Raw genomic sequence first — 20,616 nt, 5'->3', positions numbered from 1 at the left:
ATATATTAATATTTTGAACTTTTGAAAATCTAACTTTATTTTTAGAAATAATATTTCGAAAAACGTATTTCTATTATTCATATACACAATCAACGAAATTAAAACCATAAAAATGTAAATGATGAGATATAGATAAAGTGAATCAAAGCTAATGATAATGTTTTTAAATATCTTTAGTGTCGGAATAATTGTGAATAAAAAACATATAAGTTTATCATAAAATTAATTTTATAAATTTAATGAATTGATTAAATTGTATAAAATTTAACAAACGCGCAGAAAAAATTATTACAACACTGTCCATTGCTAATGTTTGAATGCATGTGCAAAACAAACAAGGGTTCGCTAAAAACTTGTTTCCATGTATTTGGATTAATAATTAAAAGTTAACTAATAATACTACATCAATTAAATGAAAATAATTATATATATATATATATATATATATATATATATATATATATATATATATATATATATAAAATGTTGGGAACGCAATAAAAGATGCTTGTGTTTGTATTGTGCAACTATTGCTAATTGTTTTGTCTCAGAGTTGCAGTTTGGCAGTTAAACGTCTTTTCTTCTCTTCTCTGCATCGATTTTCAGATCCAAAGTTTCTCGCGATACGGTACGATATGTTTCGATATCTCGTTCCTTCCGTAGCTCTTCGCAATAATCTAATCGCTTTCCATGCTAATTTTGTTTGATTCGTTGCTGAATTGGGAGGGGGTATTGATCCATGTTATTTGTATTGGAATCAATTGGGTCCTTACGATTATCTGCGAAAAAAAATCGGAAATTGTTGGTGTTTCGCTTTAGTGACAATATTGCAATTGTGTGTGGTGTGTAGAGGAAGCAATGTCGGAGGCTGAGGTTGGCGATGTGAAGCAAAAGGAGGAGGTTGGTGATGATTCTTCTAAGAACGAAGTTGACTGTGAAAAATCTGTGGATGATCGGAACGCTGACAACCCCATGCCCTCGTCCGAGGAGGAGGTAATTGTTATTCAGTGGAATGGATTTGTAATAAAAAATTCAGCATTTGAGAGAATAAGGTTTTAGTTTGGGGATGTTAGCTTTGGTTAATTGGTGTGGAGATGCTAAAATAAATAAATTGGAACACCCAATTAATTTGGGTCTGGCAGCCAAACATGATAACAGTGTCTGAAAGGCTAAAATATATCTTTGTTTTATGATGATGCTGTGTATTCCGATTCATGTAAAGTTTCATTGTTATAGAAGTGTAAAGTTGTATTCTTCTATGCTCACAATCCTATCCTTGTCTCGTGATCTTTTCTTTCTGTTTTTGTGGACTAAATGATCAGTATATGTATGAGAAATGTTTTAGACCTATCTATAGTGGGTTTTGTTATTATTGAATATTGAAATCACTTGAGCATTTGAACATATAATATGGGCATGTGTTGCTGTGTTCGGGTATCATTTCTGTAAATTTGTGTTTTCAGGAGCAAGCTATTAAGAAAAAGTATGGGGGGATGCTGCCAAAGAAGCCTCCACTAATATCCAAGGTTGCTAACCATTTTTTATCAGATCTTGCTTCTCCAATGCTTCTGTTCCTCCTGCCATCCGATCATCTGTGTGTTTGTTTGAAATGTTCTTTTGAAACTCCTTTTTCTTCTTGGCCAATCTTCATTTTGCAGGATCATGAACGTGCTTACTTTGATTCTGCTGATTGGGCTTTGGGGAAGGTATTTTCTGACCTTAGGCATAAGTTAATCATTATAACATGAACACTTATAATTTACCATCAGTACATTTTAAACGCATGATGCCTAATATATCTGCCTTTTCTTCTTGATTTTTCAAATAGCAAGGAGCACAAAAGCCTAAAGGACCACTTGAAGCACTCCGCCCAAAGTTGCAGGTACAATGCATTGTGAATGTTTTCTGTTTTCTGTTCTCTGTTTATATGAAAGTCAGTGACTTTATTTTGCTATATTGAGGGTGCTTTACATAACTGAGGTAATTTCATCTTTGTTTATCGCTTCCCTTCATGTCATTTTTAAGTTCTTTTCCAATAATTATTCAAACCTCCAAATAGATTCAGATTAAATTGCAGAACCATTATGTTGAAGAATCAGTTTTGCTGTTTGGAGTACATCTTTGCAATGCTGCAAATGTGCTAAGTGCTTGATGCAATTAACTTCGATGGGAGATAGTGTAATAGTCATTCTAGTTCCTTGTATTGCAGTGAAGGTTTTTATCGAAAATTTTGGGCTGAACAGGGAACAGGATTCATTATTCTTACATGTTAATAAAATAATGATTGATCCTCTACATGACTACATATGCATTGCAGTAATGTTGCTATTCTTATAGTTGAAATTTGAATGAATTTTGTTGACATTGATTTTTCTGTTTTCTTATCTTGTTGGGGTCGTACTTATATTGGTAATCAGCCAACACAACAGCACGCTCGTTCAAGACGCTCAGCTTATGCTCCAGCAGATGATAGTGAAGGTACTTTCTTTTTGTTCCAAAAGTTCAAATCTGTGTTAAAACTTATAAATACTAAAGGTGTCTCTGTTTTGACAGGTGAGGGCGGCCACAGTAATACATCAGCAGAAGAAGAGAGTGCCACTGAAGATGTTGGTGGTGATGCTCCTCAGGAACAAAGCCACCGTTAGTAGCGCATAGGTTTGACCTATAATTTTCCATTTTGACACAGTGATTAGAGTTGCTTGTGCTAAAAAACTAGAAGTTGGGGTTTTGAAGCAGTCGTAACTATGAATTAGATATAACTCTTCGCAAGTATGGGATTATATTATATGACGTGCTAGAATTGCATTGAGAGATCTTGATCTCTACATTCATTTGCGAAGGCACGATTGTGCCATTTGTAACATTTGACATCTTACAAAATATAATCATCTGCAATAAGATTGGATGTGAAACTTGACAATAATTTGTTTGTTAACTATCAACATGTAATCATATTCAAGACATATATGAGTAACTGATAAACAGGCCAGAAGAGTTATGTTGAATCAACAGTAAACTGATAATCATGTTGGTTTTGTCAGAAGGATTACCAAAAGACAACAGTGTCATTTCTATAAAACCTACTTACACCCCCTATGTTGTCCATGTTCTCTGATTCATACTGATCCACTAATGTTTCAATTTCTCATTGCGTTGTTTTTAATGGTCCATCTTCACACACCGACACTGTGTTGTTGCGACTGACATGTGTAGGTATCATGAGTGAGCTGCACCTGCATTTTATAAATGCATTGCATGGGTTCGTTTACCCAACAATATCTTGCGAATATGCAATTATCGTGCACCATTTTCACAAGGTTTTTCTTTTACTTCTCCCTTTTCCCTCCTTTCTCTTCCTTCCTCCATTTCGAACCATCCTCCTTGCTTCCTTCCTTCCCTCTCATTTTTCATTCATTTTCTCTCTTTTTCTCTTTTTTTTTTTTCTTTCGTGTTCATCATGGAGACGCGGTGGGGTTGGAGGGTAGTGGAAAAACACTTTTTATGGTTGGGTAATTTCCGATGTGGTGGTGATGAGATCGCCGGAAACAGTGAAAGGAGAAAGAGGAAAGAGACTAAGCAGGGGAGAAGAGGGAGAGAAGGCAATAAGATAAGGAAAACTTTAGTTTTGCCTGAAAAATATATCTCTAGGAGGAAGAAGTTTAAATATGATACAATGGGTAGGGTGTCTCTAGAATCATGCCCTCAAATCATGCTACAGGAGTCGATGACGAGAACAATGTCTTCGTGGGTGAGGAAAGAGCATTCAACGATCATAACCTAATAGCTTTTTAAGTTTCTTATTACATTTGGTTTCTTTATTTCGGTTTTGGAAGTATAGTTTTTTTGTTTTTCTGTAGTTTTGAAAAGGTTTCTATTGACTTTATAGATTTTTATATCCAATTTTACATTTTTTTTACCCTTTATCTCCTTTTCTTCTTTATCAATACTAAATTTTATTTGCCAGGCGGTTGTTGGGGTAAAAGAACATTTCCTTTTTTGAAAATAGATATCAACAACCATCATGTCAAATAGAAAAAGACAAGATATGAATGGGTATGTCGGAGTATGTTAAAGACTTGACATAAATTCAATTTTCCTTATACGAAAAGATAGATTTTGAGGAATTTTTTTTTTCTCCAGATTAAACCTATTTCGCAAAAAATATCCAAAAAGAACCTAATTTTACTTTATTTTCATGATTATAACATTTTATGTATGAGATAAAATCATGTTAATAAAACCCCATTTTTGAATTCAAATATTTTAAAATAGAAAATATTATTTATCGCAATTAATATATTGTATTAAATAATTGCTTAAATGATATCATTTAATTTGGTAATTTAGAATTTGATTTTTGAAAATTTGAATTTCAAACTTTGATCGAATGTTATAAAAATAAAATCAGTTTAAAATTTGGTTTCAAGAAAATGTAATTTCTAAAATTTAGATTTTTAAAAAGTGATTATTTTAAAAAATGGTTTAAAATTATTTTTCCTGAAAGTATTATTTAAAAAATAATTATTTGAAATATAACAATTTAGAAAAAAACTATTTGAAAAAATGATTATATACAAAAAAAATGTGCTTTAAGAATAATTTATTTAGAAAAAAGATATAAATAAGAAAAATTTATTAACGAAATTAAAATTTATAAGTTGTTGATTTTTGAACACAAGACATAATAATTAAAATATTTATTAATTATTGTTGTAAATAATTACTGAAAGAAAAGTAAAAATTTATGAAAATAATTTTTCCACAAAAAACACTATTCTCTATTTTTATACTGTTGTTATTATTATGATCATTTTAATAATTATGTATGTGATTAAAAATAAAGTTTAAAATTATATAAATAAAAAATTGAAAATTAACTTAAAATATTTTTAAAATAGGATTTATTTTTACATTTACAGTATTTATTTAAAAATAAATAACTATTAATATTATATATTTTAACTCAATAGAAAACTAACTAATTACTTCTCTAAATACTCGATTTTTTAATAAATTAAATTTCCACGTTTTTTTATTTTCCAATTGATTAGTTCTTAAAATAATTACAGTAACATTTTATTTTTAATAGTATAAAATTATTAAATAAAATGTTACAAAGATGATAATTAACAAGAAAATCTAAAGATTTTTTAAAGACAAAGTTTACACTTAATTAACGAACACCTAACTACGTAGTTGCTTTGCCGTCCACCCATGCTAGATCAATTGGAAGGACGTTCCCCACAACTCACACCATTTAAGATGATCATTGCAAAAAAGAAAAGAAATACACACATAGGCAAATGATAGCAATCCTCTAACTAGAACAATCCAAATATAGAAGGAACCAAGCCATGAATGCATGGTTTTGGAATGCGAAAATATGTGGTGGGGAGTGGATGATTGTGTCAAAGTTTTAGGTGTTTATAAGGTGTTGGATGATGTGTTTAAGGGTTCTTTAAAAGATGATGGGTCAACTCTTAAAGGAAGGTGGCGACAAGAGGTCACTTGGGTTGTTCTAGCTTAGGATGACCTTACTAAGAGTATAAGTGCACAAAATGACAGCATAACATTACTTTATTTCAAAGACGATTACATGAAAGAAAAAAAACTTATATTTACAGGCTAAGGTGTCTCAAAATGGGCAGGAACTTTAACCTAAAAGAGTTACCTTGATTGGCTTGGAGAGCAAGGAGAAATCCTCTCCAATAGGAGGGAGACAAGTAGTAAAAATCCTCTCAAATGAGAGGGTGACATGTGACCACTACCTATGGAAAAACTCTTATTCATAAAGTGAACATGACCACTAACTAAGAGGAAAAACTCTCCAATATGGTGCCTCCACATGTCAAGGCCAAATTGCTCCCTTGGTCTTCAAGCTTGGCCAAAAATGTTGACCACTTGATCAACTTTCCCTAAAGGACGTCCACCTTGGTCAATGTTGGGCTTAAGGTCCAATGTTGATTTAGGCGGTCAAAACCCTACTTTACTTGATCTAAAATACAAGGCCAATTAAAATGCTACACTATTAGGCCTAAATACAAAGCCCAAACACTATTCAATGATGGCCCAAGAAAAAAGAGCTTAACTTTGACTTCACCTTCTTTGGTTGACTTTTCTTGTATTTGTTTGGTCATGCTTCTTATGATTGAAGTACCTGAAAAACACTATAAGGGGGTTGAAAAGTGTTAATGGAAAAAATCTTTTTGTAACCCTTTTGATATAGCACGTGATCATGCTCTGAATGTACCTTATAAAAGCTTAAACGCTCGACTTAATATAAGTTGTAAACGATAGTTACTTTTAACGTGCTATTCAGAATGCACATTATAGAGTTTTATAAGAACTTCCTTAGTTGAAGAATAATTGTTTAGCTTGGAGAGTTCTTGTATTTAAAAATAAAAGCACAAATGTAGGTTTTTATAAGAGAAGCATTTAGGTAAGAGAAGAGATAAATACACAATTATTTTTATATTGGTTCATTATAACTGAGCTACATCTAGTCTCATCCGTAGAGGGCTCCACTATCATCTTCACAAGATTACAACTGAGTATTCTCACCACTCCTGGTCTGAGTATTTGCACCACTCCTGATACTAAACTACCGCAACAATATTTGCCTTAAGTATTTGCACCACTCTTGGTACTAGACTACCGCGCCTAGATTTCCTTTAGTATTCACACCACTCCTGGTACTAGACAATCTCCCCTCGATTTGCTTGAGTATTCACACTACTCCTGGTACTAAACTATCGCACCTAGATTTCCTCGACTCAAAAGAGTTCAATTGCAAGTGTTTTAATTCTCTCCAGAATTGCAATCAATGATTGCTTACAAGTCGTTCAGATTATTACTCTCGCAAAGAGGATTGAATACAATATTAAGCAGTCTAAACACTCACAAGTGTTTCTCTCTTTTCTTTCTCTCTCTCTCTCACACAATTAGTAAACAATACAACAATGAAGCTTGAGAGTGTTTCTTTTCTTCTCCTTTTCTACTCAGATATGATCTTTTTCTTGAGCTCTTTCTTTTCTTTTCTTTTGTACGCTTCTTAGGAAAGAAACCTCGTTGTGAGCTTTTCTTATTCTCTTGTTTATCCTCTTGATTTCTATTTCGAAAGCTCTTATATTTAAAGGCTCCTTGAATAAATGTTCGTTAGACTTAGCATTTGCCTTGATTTTTGTGCTTTCTCTTTCTTCGTGTACAATAAGTCATTGGATTAGAGCATGCAAGTTTTTTTAGTACTTTGCTTGAAGTAGGTAGTACGTCCTTTTATGCATGACTTCAAGTGAAGAACATTGTGTGAATATCTTTTTTGTCTCTAATGTTCATTTTCTGATATTTGATCTGAAGCTATGTGGATGCGTGTAGAATAACTTATCTACAAAGAGTAGAGTAAATTATGCATGCACTAGATACATCTTTTCTTATCACTTTTGTTATTTTTGAACGTTGAATATTTAATGTCATTTAATGCTAACTCAAAACAACAAAGTATTTTTTTTATTTCCTACCATTAAGGTAGCATTTGACAATTAAGCTTTTCTTTTAAATATACCAAACGTTGAAAAAAACTTCATTCTTGGACGAGGTATCATTTTAGCTCATGGTATCGTTTAGGCCAGTAAACGCTCTTTTTGATTCTTGTCTCTTCTTTAGATAGATAGTGTTTAACTTGTTGATGTTTTCTTTTATATTTTATCTTTTAGTCTTTTAATCTTTCAAAGTGTTTTGTCAAATTCATCGTTTTGACATTGTTTGTTTTCGAGAGCTAAATTGAATATCCTTGGGTAGATAAGCTTTCAGGTTATTTTCTCGTTTTAATGTTATTTGGTTAAACTTCAAAACATTAGAGCGTTTAGGCGCATAAATGATTTTGTCTTAACAATGACGAGACTTCTTCTCTATGTGGCGAGTTGAGTTTTCATTACTTTTAGGTGACTTTTAGTTGCCACAATTTTAATTACAATCAACCAATAAGTAACGAGATCATTATTAACTCATAGGTATCATTATTAGTTTAAGAGGAATGCAATTTCAATTAATCATATGTTGTAATTTTGATGGTTTAAGCTTTTATATAAGCAAAACCATTTTGATTAAATAGAGAAGAAGCTGAGTTTTATTCGAAAATCTTAGAGTTTATCTCTTTTATCTTAGTGAGAGTTATTCTCCCAAGTTCTTGAGTAATTTAAGATCCCCTTGGCTATATTAAAGGACTTTCTCATCCTTTGTGTCTTGCCTTTTGTGAAAAGAGTGATTTTTTTCTTCCACCTTCTAGACAATTTTTTTTTATGATCATAACTTTATATCAACTTGACCAAATTAAGTGGTTTTGTAGCCTAAATTGAGGTTTAAAACGAGAACTTTCACTTTATTTTCGAATCACCTCAATTGGAGTCTTACATCTCTAGATATTAATGTTTCCTAAATATTGTCTAAACCTAATGTTTGAGCCACTTTACGATCTACCTTCTCATTAATTTTCCAAATTTTCCTACAAAGTTTTAACCCTAAAGATGTTAAACCCTAAAGATGCTAACTTTTGGTTGCCATGATTTCACATGTGGTGGCACAACGATTTCATGGCAGTTTGTGAAACAAACCATAACAGTAACATTGTTAAAATCATGGAAAATTTTAGCATTATATGAGGTAAGTCATGAATGTGTTTGGTTAAGGTTTATTATTCAACATGTGTGACACACTTGTGGTCTATCATTGGGAAAATGGAATCAACAACCATATATGAAGTCAATAATGCTTTATTCAATTGAAAGGGTTATATAGAGATCCAAAAGATTTGTTCATGTGAGAATTTGACAGATTTATTTACAAAGTCTTTGTCAAGGAGACCTTTTGAATTATTGGTTCACAAGATTAGACTCTGTCATCTTAGTGATGTGAGTTTACATATGAAGGGGGAAAATAAAATATATGATGAACAATTGAAGAATAAAGAATAATGTACTCTTTCCTTTACTATATTTTTTTCCCAAAAGATTCTTCCTAATAAGGTTTTAATGAGACACATTTTTTAGTCAATGTACACCTAAAAGGGAGTGCTATTAATAAACGATGTCCATTGTTTTGTTACAATTACTTTTTATGAGGTTTAACTATTTTTGTTAACCCTTGAGTTGTATCCTTTGAAATATAACTACGACTTAAACTATTATATTACACAAACTTAAACTATTTAATTGATTGTTATATCTAAACTTAAACTATTTAATTGATTGTTATATCTAAAGATTGATACTTGATTGATCCTATACTACATTTTATAGGAAAAACTATTATTTGCATAAGCTTGAAGTGACTAAACAACATATCAAATATATAACACCAATGTACCATACTGATTTAATATATCAATGGTCCTAAATAAATTAAAACAAACACTTGTCAAACCAAGTCTTACTTTTAGAAAGTCAATGTGATCTCATTAGTTTAATATTCTTTTAGTATATAAAGAGTCTTTAAAAATTAAACATCTTATTAAAATTATTTAAAAAATAAAACATAAATAATAAATAATAAATTTTCTATTCAATTTATTACAATAGAAAATAAAATTCATTCTGTTAATTGATTACTAAATTTCATTAAAATTTACTAAAATAAGAAAATCAAATGACGTGAGAGCCAATAACTTGAAATATTTAGGCATAATACCCAATTTTGTCCCCACTTTGATTCGGAAATCTCAAGTTAGTCTCTTTATAGAAAAGTGAGTTGAATGGATCCTTACTTGTAATTAATTGACTCTAATGAGTCCCTTCCGTTAAATAGAAGGAAACAGAGTTAGTGGACTGATGATGTGGCAGTTGTCTTTGATGATGTGGCAGTTGTACCTCACTAAAGTATTAGCTTTCTTGAAAGTTGTTTGTGGGTATTGACTTTTTGCTCTTTGCCAAAGTTAAGTGTTTTTTTTTTTAAGGGATTGGGTCACGGTGGTTGTGTTTTTTTTTTCTCTGAAGAAATTCGAGCATTGCTTGTAGAAGGGTTGATCTGAAAATTGAAATTTTTTGTTGATGCTTGATCTGGGGTGCTGTGTCGAGTTTGTTTCTGGAAAGCATAGGAATTTGGAGTGATGGTGGTTTGAGAAAGTATCAGAGGAATGGTGATGGAAGTGTTTAACCAGTACATTTTGCTTTTGAGGGAAGATTTGTGTCGTGATGGCTTCAACCAACCCTTCTCCAAATGCTTCCCCTGTTGCAGTGCCTCCTGTTCTTGGTGGTATTTTATCACCACCACCTTCTTCATCTTCTCCAACCAATTCCTCCAACCCCCCATCATCTCTCAATTCTTCCCAGCCCCATCATCACCACAAAAGAGAATTAAAATAAATTAAAGAATGTAATAATCGAGTAAAACCTAAGCAACGTGGTTCAGAAAAAAAATGAATGAGTAAAAAGAGAGGGGAAAATGTTCGGTGGTGATGCTGGAGATGAAAGAACCCTTCTTAGAAGAGGGAAAGAAAAAAAGGGAGTGGTGGCGTCGGTGGAGAAGCAAGCTCCGGCGAGGGCAGCGGTGAATCTGGGCCGCGAGCGGAGAGAGAAGAAGCGTCGCAGCCATCTAGGTCCTGGTGACGTGCGGCGGCGTGGGATCCGTCCGCGGTGGCTGAATCGAGGCGCGGCAAGGATGGATTCGGAGCAGATCTGGGGCGTACGTGAAAAGCGAGGTCCTCCCTCGCACGCGAGAAGGAGGGGCTGGAGCGGCGTCCGACGATGGCCGTCCGTGGGTGTCGGAGATGGCATCGATGCCGGTTGGAATGCGGTGGCCATTTTTGGTTGGGAGGCCAGCGAACTGTAGGGAGAAGAAAGAGACTCTGGGTCTCATCCCGTTGGAATGGCGCGGAGAGAAGAGGAGAACCTGAAGCTTTCTGAACCACGTAAGCACGCAAACAATTGCGTATTGACACCTCACCAAAGATAACTGCCACATCATCAGTCCACTAACTCTGTTTCCTTCTATTTAACGGAAGGGACTCATTAGAGTCAACTAATTACAAGTAAGGATCCATTCAACTCACTTTTCTATAAAGGGACTAACTTGAGATTTCCGAACCAAAGTGGAGACAAAATTGAGTATTATGCCAAATATTTACTATCCAAAAACCGGGACTTTGGCGCAAAGTATGAGTGAGTAACAGTACACTCCTTTAGAGCACTTCCTGTTATCGTTCAAAATCCTTAAAGCCCTACACACTCTCACTTTCAAATGGTTCAAACGGCAACCCTATGAAACCCTCCCCGCTCCATTTCCAGAATCCCAACCTTCTCCTCTGCCCTAACCCTTTCTATTCCATGGCATTCTCTTCCGCGTTCCGCTTCCTCCGCCTCTCTCCATCCTACCCTCGTCTCCTCTCCCCAGCCCACCCTCGTCTCCTCTCCCCATTCCAACATCGTCTCATATCCGCCCGCGCCCCTCGCCCTCCGGCGGCGGCGGCCAGGGCCGTTAGGCGCAGCGACAGGAATGACAGTGTGACGGCCATAACGGATAGCGGTAACGGTAGTGAGGGAAGGGTCGTGCCCACGGAACTTCACAAGGAGGCCACGGAAGCTTACATGTCGTATGCGATGTCGGTGCTTCTCGGTCGGGCGTTGCCGGATGTTCGCGACGGCTTGAAGCCCGTGCACCGAAGGATTCTGTTAGTTCTCCGTTTTAAGTTTTTATTTTTTGCATTTTTTTTAATGTTTTCATTGTCTTCATCGAGGGGTTGTGGTTTAGGGTCTGTTTTGACCAAGAAGAAAAAAAAAGAGGAAATTAGCTTCTCACCAAGTTAAAATTTTGTTCTTAAAAAGCTTATGTAGCTTCTCCAAATTTTATTTTTATTTTGTGCATGTAAACTAATTTTAGTTCGAGAAATTATTTTTTCATATCTTTCTCTTCTAGTAGTCCTTATATCGTCCGTAATTTGAAATTAGTTCATTTGATGTTTTACTTGTACGTTTTTTCTCTTCTTTTATGAATTAAGGGGGAAAATTCAAAATTTATTTGGTTTTGGGTTTCGGTGGTTTTCTTTTGAAGCGTCTGTAGTTTACTAGTCGAGGGTTACTGGAGAATTTGAAATTTGTTCATTTAATGTTTTGCTTGTTTGATTTTTCTCTTAATTTATAAAATAAAGCGGGAATTTCAAAATTTGTTTATTTTTGGCTTTGAGTCTTTTAGTTGAAGCGTGTTTGTGGGTTGATAGTCGAAAGATACTGAATAATTTGAAATTAGTTCATTTGAGGTTTTTCTTGTTTAATTTATTATATTCAAACTAGCTCGTATAAAAGTAAAAATATAGATATTTTTCAATAAATTGATATGTGTGCATCGGTCAAGTGTCTGATTTGGCTAGAGGTAATAACTTAAACGCTCCTGCTAACAAAAAATAAATTTTTAATGGGACATGTTTGCGTCGGGGTCGGAAACATGTTTGACTGACATTGGTGATACTTCGTACTTCAGAATTTTACGAGTTTTCTTTTACTCTTTAAACTTCCAAATTTTCTTTCCCTCACCTTATGTATGAGAACATTGCTGTAACTGGTTATTTTAATAACAATGGATGAAAAAACAGAAGTAATTTAGTTTTTTTTTTTTTTGTGGGGGAAGAGACAGACTTATAATGCATTTCTGCCTGTATTCCTCGTGTCTCTGGTGGATTGTGTTTGGAATTCGGTATTAAATTTGTCACTTGCATTAGTCTGTCACTGTTTGACTTTTGCCATGTGGGAGCTTATTATGCTTTTACCATGAGTAATTCTATTGTGTGAATTATTGGTTCACAATATTAATGCAGTTCAAAATTTTAATACTTATTGAAACAGGTCTTTGTCATTTGTAGTGAATTTTCTCAATCATAACATCTTTGTGCTTGTCCTTCATGAATTGTATTTGTATTAAATGTTGCATTGATTCACGTTTAGTTTAAGCCCATCATCACTTCTTTTCATTATGTGAAGTTTTTGAGATGGTCACTTATAGTTTAAAGTGTAGCGTTAACAAAGTATAGGTTGTATTCCAAATTGTCTAATTGTACTCTTCTGTCTTCACTAGCCACTTTTAATAGTAATTTTCTGAATTATGCCAGTTAAATGGGAATAAGAAATAAAAATTCTAATTATGCTTATCTGAACACAATTTATTGAATAGAGTGAAATCTAGGAAATGTAATCCTAAGTAATTAAAGCTGATCTTGAATACACATATTTGGGAATGTGAATCATCCCACTATTCTAATATTGAGTTGTTGCATTTTGACAATTGTAGTTGAGATTTGATTTCAATATAATCTACTATTTTGAATTCAGATTTGCAATGCACGAGCTTGGTCTCTCATCCAAAAAACCTTTCAAGAAGTGTGCGAGAGTTGTTGGAGAGGTGACTATGTAGCCCTTGACGTTAAATTCTTAATGTTGTTGAATGATTTAATATGTTTGTCTTGAAGCAGTTTCGGACTACTCATCAAATTATTATCCCATTGCTATTTTCTTTTTGTTTGTTGTGGTGCTATATGATGCTGTTATTTGTAGGTATTGGGAAAATTCCATCCTCATGGAGACACTGCTGTATATGATTCCTTGGTTCGAATGGCCCAGGTATACATTTACCTTTCACTTTCCAGCTTCATACTTAATATATTGTTGCGTATGGCCTAGTTGTGGAGAAACATTTCAATAATTAAGTATGTTATAGTCGATTATTGTTATAATCATTAATTTGAGCATTTTTTTTGTTTGTTAAAAAATAAAGAAGGTGATTTTAATATAAATTGTTAAATCTAAAGTGTTGAGATTGTTTAAAAGTGTTGAGAATTGGAGAAACCAAGAAGGCATATGATGAATTCCATATGTTATGTTAAGACCACTAAGGAGCTATTTGATTTCTATGGAAGGAAACAATTGCAAAATTTCCCGTTATCATATTGTTGGCTAATAACATAAATATAGAATTAATCTAATTAATTCTAATCTCATGAATTGATTCTTATATCATGAGTTACTATATGTATAATATAGGATTCTACAAGATTATAAACAAAAAGAACTTCATTTTTATGTAAAATTATAGTAAAGGGCATGCATTATGGAGTTATTTGTAAAACTTAGTTTTGTACTTAAAAAATACATTTTGAAGATACAATGAGAAAACAAAAGATAAAGAGACTTAAGATTGAAACTGTAAAAATTCTAGAGGGCTTAATTGATCCCTCTCACAATCTTCTATTTATAAGAATAAATTGATACACAAATATATGATAAATAGGGTAACCCTAGACACAATATAATCATGATAAATGGAGTAATCCTAGACACAATATAATCATGATATATAGGGTAACCCTTGACACACTATAATGATGATAAAATAGGATAAATATCCTAACAACTGGCAACATACTCTCTCACATTCTCTTTTGAACACATCCTATACTAATGGCCAAAATTTATTGGAAAGCATTTAATTTTTACCATTTAACAACTCTCCTAATTTTGTAGTTTCCAATATTTTCTTAGGAATAGTGAAGTGTGTGTTAGAGAGAGTGTATTGCCAGCACTTTGCATGTGATAGAAAACCCTGTTCTACAGAAAAAAGTTTTTTTTTTTAATAGTATAATTTTTTTGGTACACATTATATTGATAATTTTTCCTAACATCAGATTTTTTAAAAGTTATTCTGCAAAATCAGTTTCTTCCCCTGAAATAGGTGCATATGAACATGCTAATATATTCTGGGCCGTTGAATGTTTTCTGTGGTATCAGTTAAGGTGTTTGATGACTGATAACTTATGGTAATTAAGTATTTTTCCCTTTGAAAAGTTCTCTATAGAAAGTTGCAAAAAAAGAAAATATTTTCCCATTATTGGCAATAACTGTTTCTTTAAAAACTTACTATTTTATTTGGATGAAATTTGTTTTTAACCCATGTAAATTTGATAAAAAATGGTTTATTCCTTCTTTTTTTCTTTATTTATGGTCCGTGTAAAGTTTAGTTTTTTTTTTCTTCTGAAAATCTTCTTTGTTATCACTAGATGGTGATGTGACCATGGTAGTAAGTATTGCATGATACACTATTTATATCTCACAATATGATATGAGTTGCAACCCCAATGATTTAATACTTTAGAAAACTTGTTTGTGCTCCCAAATTGGTGTAAAAAGACTTAATATGGTCTCTTATGTGAAATTGATGTTAACATTGTTTGAAAGTGTCACATGCCAAATTCTAGGTTTGCTACTTGTCAAAATCTGAGTAATTTTCTACCTTGGAACCTCTTTGATTTTGACATGTGGAACCTTCCAAGTAGGTGATCCAAATTTCTACACGTGATTGACCCATATGACATGAAGCACTTCCAAACGACATCAACGTTAATCTAACTGACGGGGTCTTTTCTACAAAAGTTGGTACTCAATTGAGTCTTTTAAAAAGTAGGTACTCAATTGAATACGAAAAATATTGGGATCAAAATGAATTAAAGACCTAAACATAAGGATCAAATTACTAATTAAATCTTATTTATCATTCCTCTGGAGTGTGAGATGGATTAGACCCTATGGTTTGGGTTTTTCTTGTATGATTATGACCTTAACCTTTTTGAGATTGTAGTTAATTTTTATCGAAGTTATTGTTGTTAAATGTTGGTTCCATGGAGGAATGGCATGGCAAATTTTTGCCCAATTTAGACAATTTGTTAAGGCATCCACTATGGCAGATGCCATAAGCTGCAATGGCTTGTTTGGGTGGCAGATATTTGGCCCTCTGCCATTATTGATAACAGTTGATTACATTTCCATTGCATCAGATGCTCAATTGAAGACTTGATAGCTATTTACTAAAATATGTCTCTAAAATGTTTGTTTTGGTGCATTAGTGTAATTATTTTAAATAAGCGCTATATTCTTGTTATTTTAGTTTTCTTTGATATTGTTGAATAAGGAAGTAATTTTCCTGAGACTGTCATGGTATTTTAGCATTACAAGCTTTCTTGATCAGCCTACCTATCTGTATATGTGTTTCCACTAAATTGGAAATGATGAAGTTCCTTTCACCTAAAGTGCTATTTTACATTTGTCCCTTTTGAAGGAACCATTGACATTATTATTTTATGTAGTTTATTTTGGGATATAATGGGCAGTTGTTAATTTGAAGTGTTGTATTCCATTTTAAAGTCTTTGTTTACTCTCTTTTCCTGTTGTCATGATGTATATGCTTTTCAATTTCTTTCAGGATTTTTCCTTACGCAGTCCTTTGATCCAAGGTCATGGGAATTTTGGGTCAATTGATGCTGATCCGCCTGCTGCCATGCGTTATACAGAGTGCAGACTGGACGTAGGTTTTAACATCTGATTTATTATTTTTAATCTAAACTGTCCAATTAGATCACTCTTGCTTTTATATCAGAAAGTGTCCATGCAATGTATATGTTTATATTTTTACTAAAAATTTGATGTCATTTTGGGTTCATACAAAGACGAGGAATTGTTTGCTTCAGAAAAAGATGAATGATTTAGTTTATGTGATGGATAACTTGAAGTTGAAATGTAGATAAATTCGAAAAACTGTCACTCTTCCATTTGGTGACATTGAATTAGATTATCAATGGATAACTGAAGAGGCAAATGATGTTGTTGGGATTGAGCAAGCTAAAGTTGAAAATGATGGTGAAAATGTTCACTTAGATGGAGCAACAACAGATCTTGCTCTAGATGCTCTTGATCTTGATAACATAACATTTGGGAACATTACAACACTTTCATGAGGGGAAGAGTTGGACGAAGAGGATGACGTAGATGATGAGGCCATTATTAGAGGATTAGAGGATTATACATAGACATTTTTGACATTTCAATTTTTGGTTTACAATATTTTTATAAACTTATTTATTTGAAGTTATATAATTTTGTGGACTTATTTGAATTAGGATGTTATTTATATAATTTTTTTTTCTTGTGAAGTAAACTCTTCTATGTAAACTCTCGAGGTTGACAATCTTAGTTTTATCTCTACCTGATATGAAATTTGGATTCTTCCCTATACACCACTCATGTCAAGCATTATTTGGCAAGGTATATGGATAATAACATGGCAGGTGACAATTGTTAGTGAATCTAGGATAAAATCTGATACCTTACATTTCATAAAAGAAAAGGAGAAGAGACTTTTTTTGGAGAAAAGTATGATATCATTAGTTATTTTGACTCTGTTACATCAATGAGCTTTATAGCTACCCTTAGAGTACTGAGAGAAAAGTATATAGTTTTATAGCTTCATACTAGAAATCTGGCTTGTAAAGTGGGGTTGTTATCCATTTATATTCTCTTTTAAGACATTATCTCTAGCAGATATAAGATTTGGATTCTTCCCAGTGTACTACTCGTGTCAAGCATTATTCGGTGTGGTATATGGATAATAATATGGCAGGTGTCCATTGTTAATGAATATATGATTACATTTGATACCATGTTACAGTTCATACAGGAAAAGGAGAAGATAATTTCTTAGAGTATCATTAATTATTTTGAATCTTTTACATCAATGAGCTTTACAGCTACTCTTAGATAGCTGGGAGAAAAGTATAAAGCTTTGTAGCTTTATACCAGAAATCTGGTTTTTAATATACACTTCTTTTAGGCTTTATCTCTAGCAAACGGGAGATTTGGATTCTTCCCATCACACGACTCATGTCAAGCATTATTTGGTATCGTATATGGGTAATAACATGGCAGGTGACCAGTGTTATTGAATCTAGGATAACATCTATACCATGTTACTTTTCCTAAGAGAAAAGAAGAAATTTTTTAGATAAAAGTTTGAAATCATTATTTTTTTTGAATCTGTTACATCAGTGAGCTTTATAGCTACTCTTGAAAGCAGTTAGTGACAGCTGTCTATTGGTAGCTGTCACAGCTGTCTTCCAACTACCCACTCTAGCAACTAAGTGACAGCATCCATAAGTAACTCCTAGCTACCCATACTAAGGACAAATGGAAGCTATTTACAATAATATATCACTTAGAAGCACCTTGTGGTCAACAAAACCCAATAACATGTACTCATCATTGGAACGTTTCTATGGGGGCCGTTTTAAGTGCTCTGTGAATACTGATTTAGTTATTAATTAAATTTGGGGTTAAGATATCAGTATGATGTTTGATTTGATCTAAGCATGTTGTTTTTTTTTCTTTTTTTCGTTCTGTTGTTCCTTGTTTGTTGAATTGATTTGACAAATTGAAAGATATTTTGATGGATGTTACTTTGTTTTTGTTCTGAATTTTCAGGATCTGACTGAAGCATTGCTGTTGGCAGATCTAGAGCAAGATACAGTTTGTCACTGCTGTTCTTTGCACTGTGATTTCTGTTTTTTCTTAATTAATTTAACATCCCTAATTGAAGTGCATTTTATGTTCTTATATTCCTGATTGCAGGTTGATTTTGTTCCAAATTTCGATAATTCCCAAAAGGAACCATCACTTCTACCAGCTCGTCTTCCAACTTTATTGTTGAATGGTTCTTCTGGCATTGCGGTGATTTTGGGTTTTCTTTCAAATACCTGAAACATGTGTTTTCTTGACAAATGACACATATACTCATGTGGATCTGTCCATCTTTTATCTTCATCAGGTTGGCATGGCAACTAATATTCCTCCTCATAATCTTGGGGAAGTTGTAGATGTCCTGCGTGTGTTGATTCATAATCCAGAAGCTACCGTGAGTGCTAACTCTCTCTCTCTTAAATGGAATCTCTTAAGACAGGAAATACAAAGGTTGTTCAACAGAACAATGAGTTCAGTTCTGTTAGAAGTGGACTTTAAGCTTAACTCAATCCCACAAAACTGGCTTGTAGGATGAGGTTTGCACCCACTTATAAACTATGAATTGACCTTATCTCTATCCAACACACCCCCTTCACGCCGAGATATATACATCTCGAGCGTGGGACTAGACATTTTTAATGGGTGGCCTAATAGCGGTCCGATAGCGGGTGAAACAATATGTCCAACAAACAACAAATATCGCTACGATAGGCTCTAACCATGACTCTGATATCATGTTAGAAGTGGACTTTAAGCCTAACTCATCTTCACAAAACCGGCTTGTAGGGTGAGGTTTGCACCCACTTATAAACTATGAATTGGCAATATCTGTAGTCAATGTGGGACTTCCAACAAGTCCCAAGGGATTGATAATTTAAGAACAAACGTGTGACTGACTCTAAACTGTTTATTACGCAACCCAAATATTATGTGAGTTAGCCTCTGAATTTGCAGCAACCATTACTATTAATCTTCTTTGGTACTGCTGTCCAGACAAGAGTTATCAATCCCTGAACGAGCTTTGGTTTTGCAAATAAATTTACCAATGATAAACTGTGAGGGGGCTAGGAAATATCTAGGAGGATAGTTTTTCCAAAATACTCCAAAAATAATAAATCATTTTCACTGCGTCCAACCAAATCTGGCATTGTTGAAGGGGAGAAAATGTAAAGGGGGATTTTAGCTCCCTCATTTCCCTTCCCTTCTAATGCATTATAGGTTAAGGTTATTCACTATTCGTGGGTTCTGGAGGGATTGATGAGATTTCTGAGAATTGTGTGTATTTAATTTTGGGTGATTTGTGATGAGCTGTAGGGAAAATTTTGAAAGAGAAAATGGAGCATGAAATGAGGAGTAAGTGATAGATATACCCTTGTATCTAATATTCTATTTTTAATATAATTCTATTTGTTGTATTTTTCTTTAATTTTTTATACTTATTATTGACTATTAATATATTATCTTTTTCGAATATATAATATTTTGTAAGATATTCTTTTTTATTTTTCTTTCCTCAACTAAGTTTTTTAACCAGAAAATGTTTATATTTTTAAAAATAAACCCAATGACAATTTTGACATTATACTAAAAAAACCCTGCAAACCTTCATTAATTGAATCACCCATATCAAGAAACGTTCTCTCAAATGTACTACTATCTTTGCATCAAAGGTATTTGCCTATTGTTTTTTTCTTACAGTGAAGTTGTCATTGTCAGTCAAATCTTTTACAATGTTCATAAATTTTTTCCTTGAAATTGGTTTGAAACATGCATGCGAAAGTTAGTGGAACACAATTTTCTTTTGTAAGTCAACTTTTTTGTGTAAGCTGTTACGAGATTTCAGTATCATTTGTGAGTACACATCAGTGCAAGACAAAATTGACCACTTGAGAGAGCAGAAATAGCACAGGACTTTTGAGGGGCCTTGTATCTCTCCCTCCAATTCCTCACTTGAACATTCCGTCCTCATATACTTTGTCCATAATATCCTCCTGGGATTCTAGGGATTCTAATACAATACACAGATGCAGTTCAAAGTTAATAAGTACTAATTTTCTTAAAAAAAAGTGGAGGAATTTCTGTGTTTTTTGATTTTAATATTCAACTCCCTTCCTCTTGTTTAATGTCAAACCTGGATTGATTTTGGTGTGTTGTAGTTGCAAGAATTGCTTGAATACATGCCTGGACCTGATTTTCCAACAGGAGGGCTGATTATGGGAAATCTTGGGTAAGTGTAACTATTTCACTATTCTTATTTATATTTTTTTTCCATTGTTCACTGGCCATTTTACACCATGTGTAT

At 33.3% G+C, this 20,616-nt stretch overlaps 2 protein-coding genes across 3 annotated transcripts in view; both read left to right on the top strand.

Annotated features, from left to right (window-relative positions):
* The first annotated feature begins 487 nt into the window (after positions 1-487).
* LOC124839929 (uncharacterized) lies at positions 488-2,923 on the top strand. 2 transcript variants are annotated; one of them, XM_047315872.2, is made up of 7 exons: positions 488-628; positions 851-993; positions 1,464-1,526; positions 1,659-1,706; positions 1,829-1,882; positions 2,418-2,478; positions 2,554-2,923. In XM_047315872.2, the coding sequence occupies exons 2-7, from the start codon at positions 859-861 to the stop codon at positions 2,643-2,645; spliced, it is 453 nt and encodes a 150-aa protein (XP_047171828.1). In that variant the 5' UTR covers positions 488-628; positions 851-858; the 3' UTR covers positions 2,646-2,923. The 2 variants fall into 2 exon arrangements, with proteins under 2 accessions (XP_047171828.1, XP_047171827.1); XM_047315871.2 differs by having other exon boundaries at positions 1,464-1,706.
* Positions 2,924-11,150: 8,227 nt separating this feature from the next.
* Positions 11,151-20,616, top strand: part of GYRA (DNA GYRASE A) — a 35,643-nt gene continuing 26,177 nt past the window's right edge. The window contains exons 1-8 of the mRNA XM_088111004.1: positions 11,151-11,656; positions 13,308-13,377; positions 13,530-13,595; positions 16,228-16,329; positions 18,279-18,323; positions 18,426-18,524; positions 18,622-18,708; positions 20,471-20,541. Of these exons, the coding sequence (XP_087967130.1) occupies positions 11,247-11,656; positions 13,308-13,377; positions 13,530-13,595; positions 16,228-16,329; positions 18,279-18,323; positions 18,426-18,524; positions 18,622-18,708; positions 20,471-20,541 (950 nt within the window). The 5' untranslated portion in view covers positions 11,151-11,246. The remainder of the gene's footprint in view (positions 11,657-13,307; positions 13,378-13,529; positions 13,596-16,227; positions 16,330-18,278; positions 18,324-18,425; positions 18,525-18,621; positions 18,709-20,470; positions 20,542-20,616) is intronic.

This window comes from Vigna umbellata, chromosome 3 (genome assembly GCF_029865625.1).
Source record: "Vigna umbellata cultivar VRB3 chromosome 3, Vumbellata_1.0, whole genome shotgun sequence".
Classification (NCBI taxonomy): domain Eukaryota; kingdom Viridiplantae; phylum Streptophyta; class Magnoliopsida; order Fabales; family Fabaceae; genus Vigna; species Vigna umbellata.
The sequence above is the reverse complement of the archived record's forward strand: the minus strand, read 5'-3'. Positions and strand labels throughout refer to the sequence as shown.

Bases quoted from the DNA above. Each gene is read 5' to 3' on its own strand.
- LOC124839929 (XM_047315871.2), top strand. From the start codon at position 859: ATGTCGGAGGCTGAGGTTGGCGATGTGAAGCAAAAGGAGGAGGTTGGT. The intron at 1,883-2,417 runs GTACAATGCATT...ATTGGTAATCAG, and splicing joins CACTCCGCCCAAAGTTGCAG to CCAACACAACAGCACGCTCG. The intron at 2,479-2,553 runs GTACTTTCTTTT...CTGTTTTGACAG, and splicing joins TCCAGCAGATGATAGTGAAG to GTGAGGGCGGCCACAGTAAT.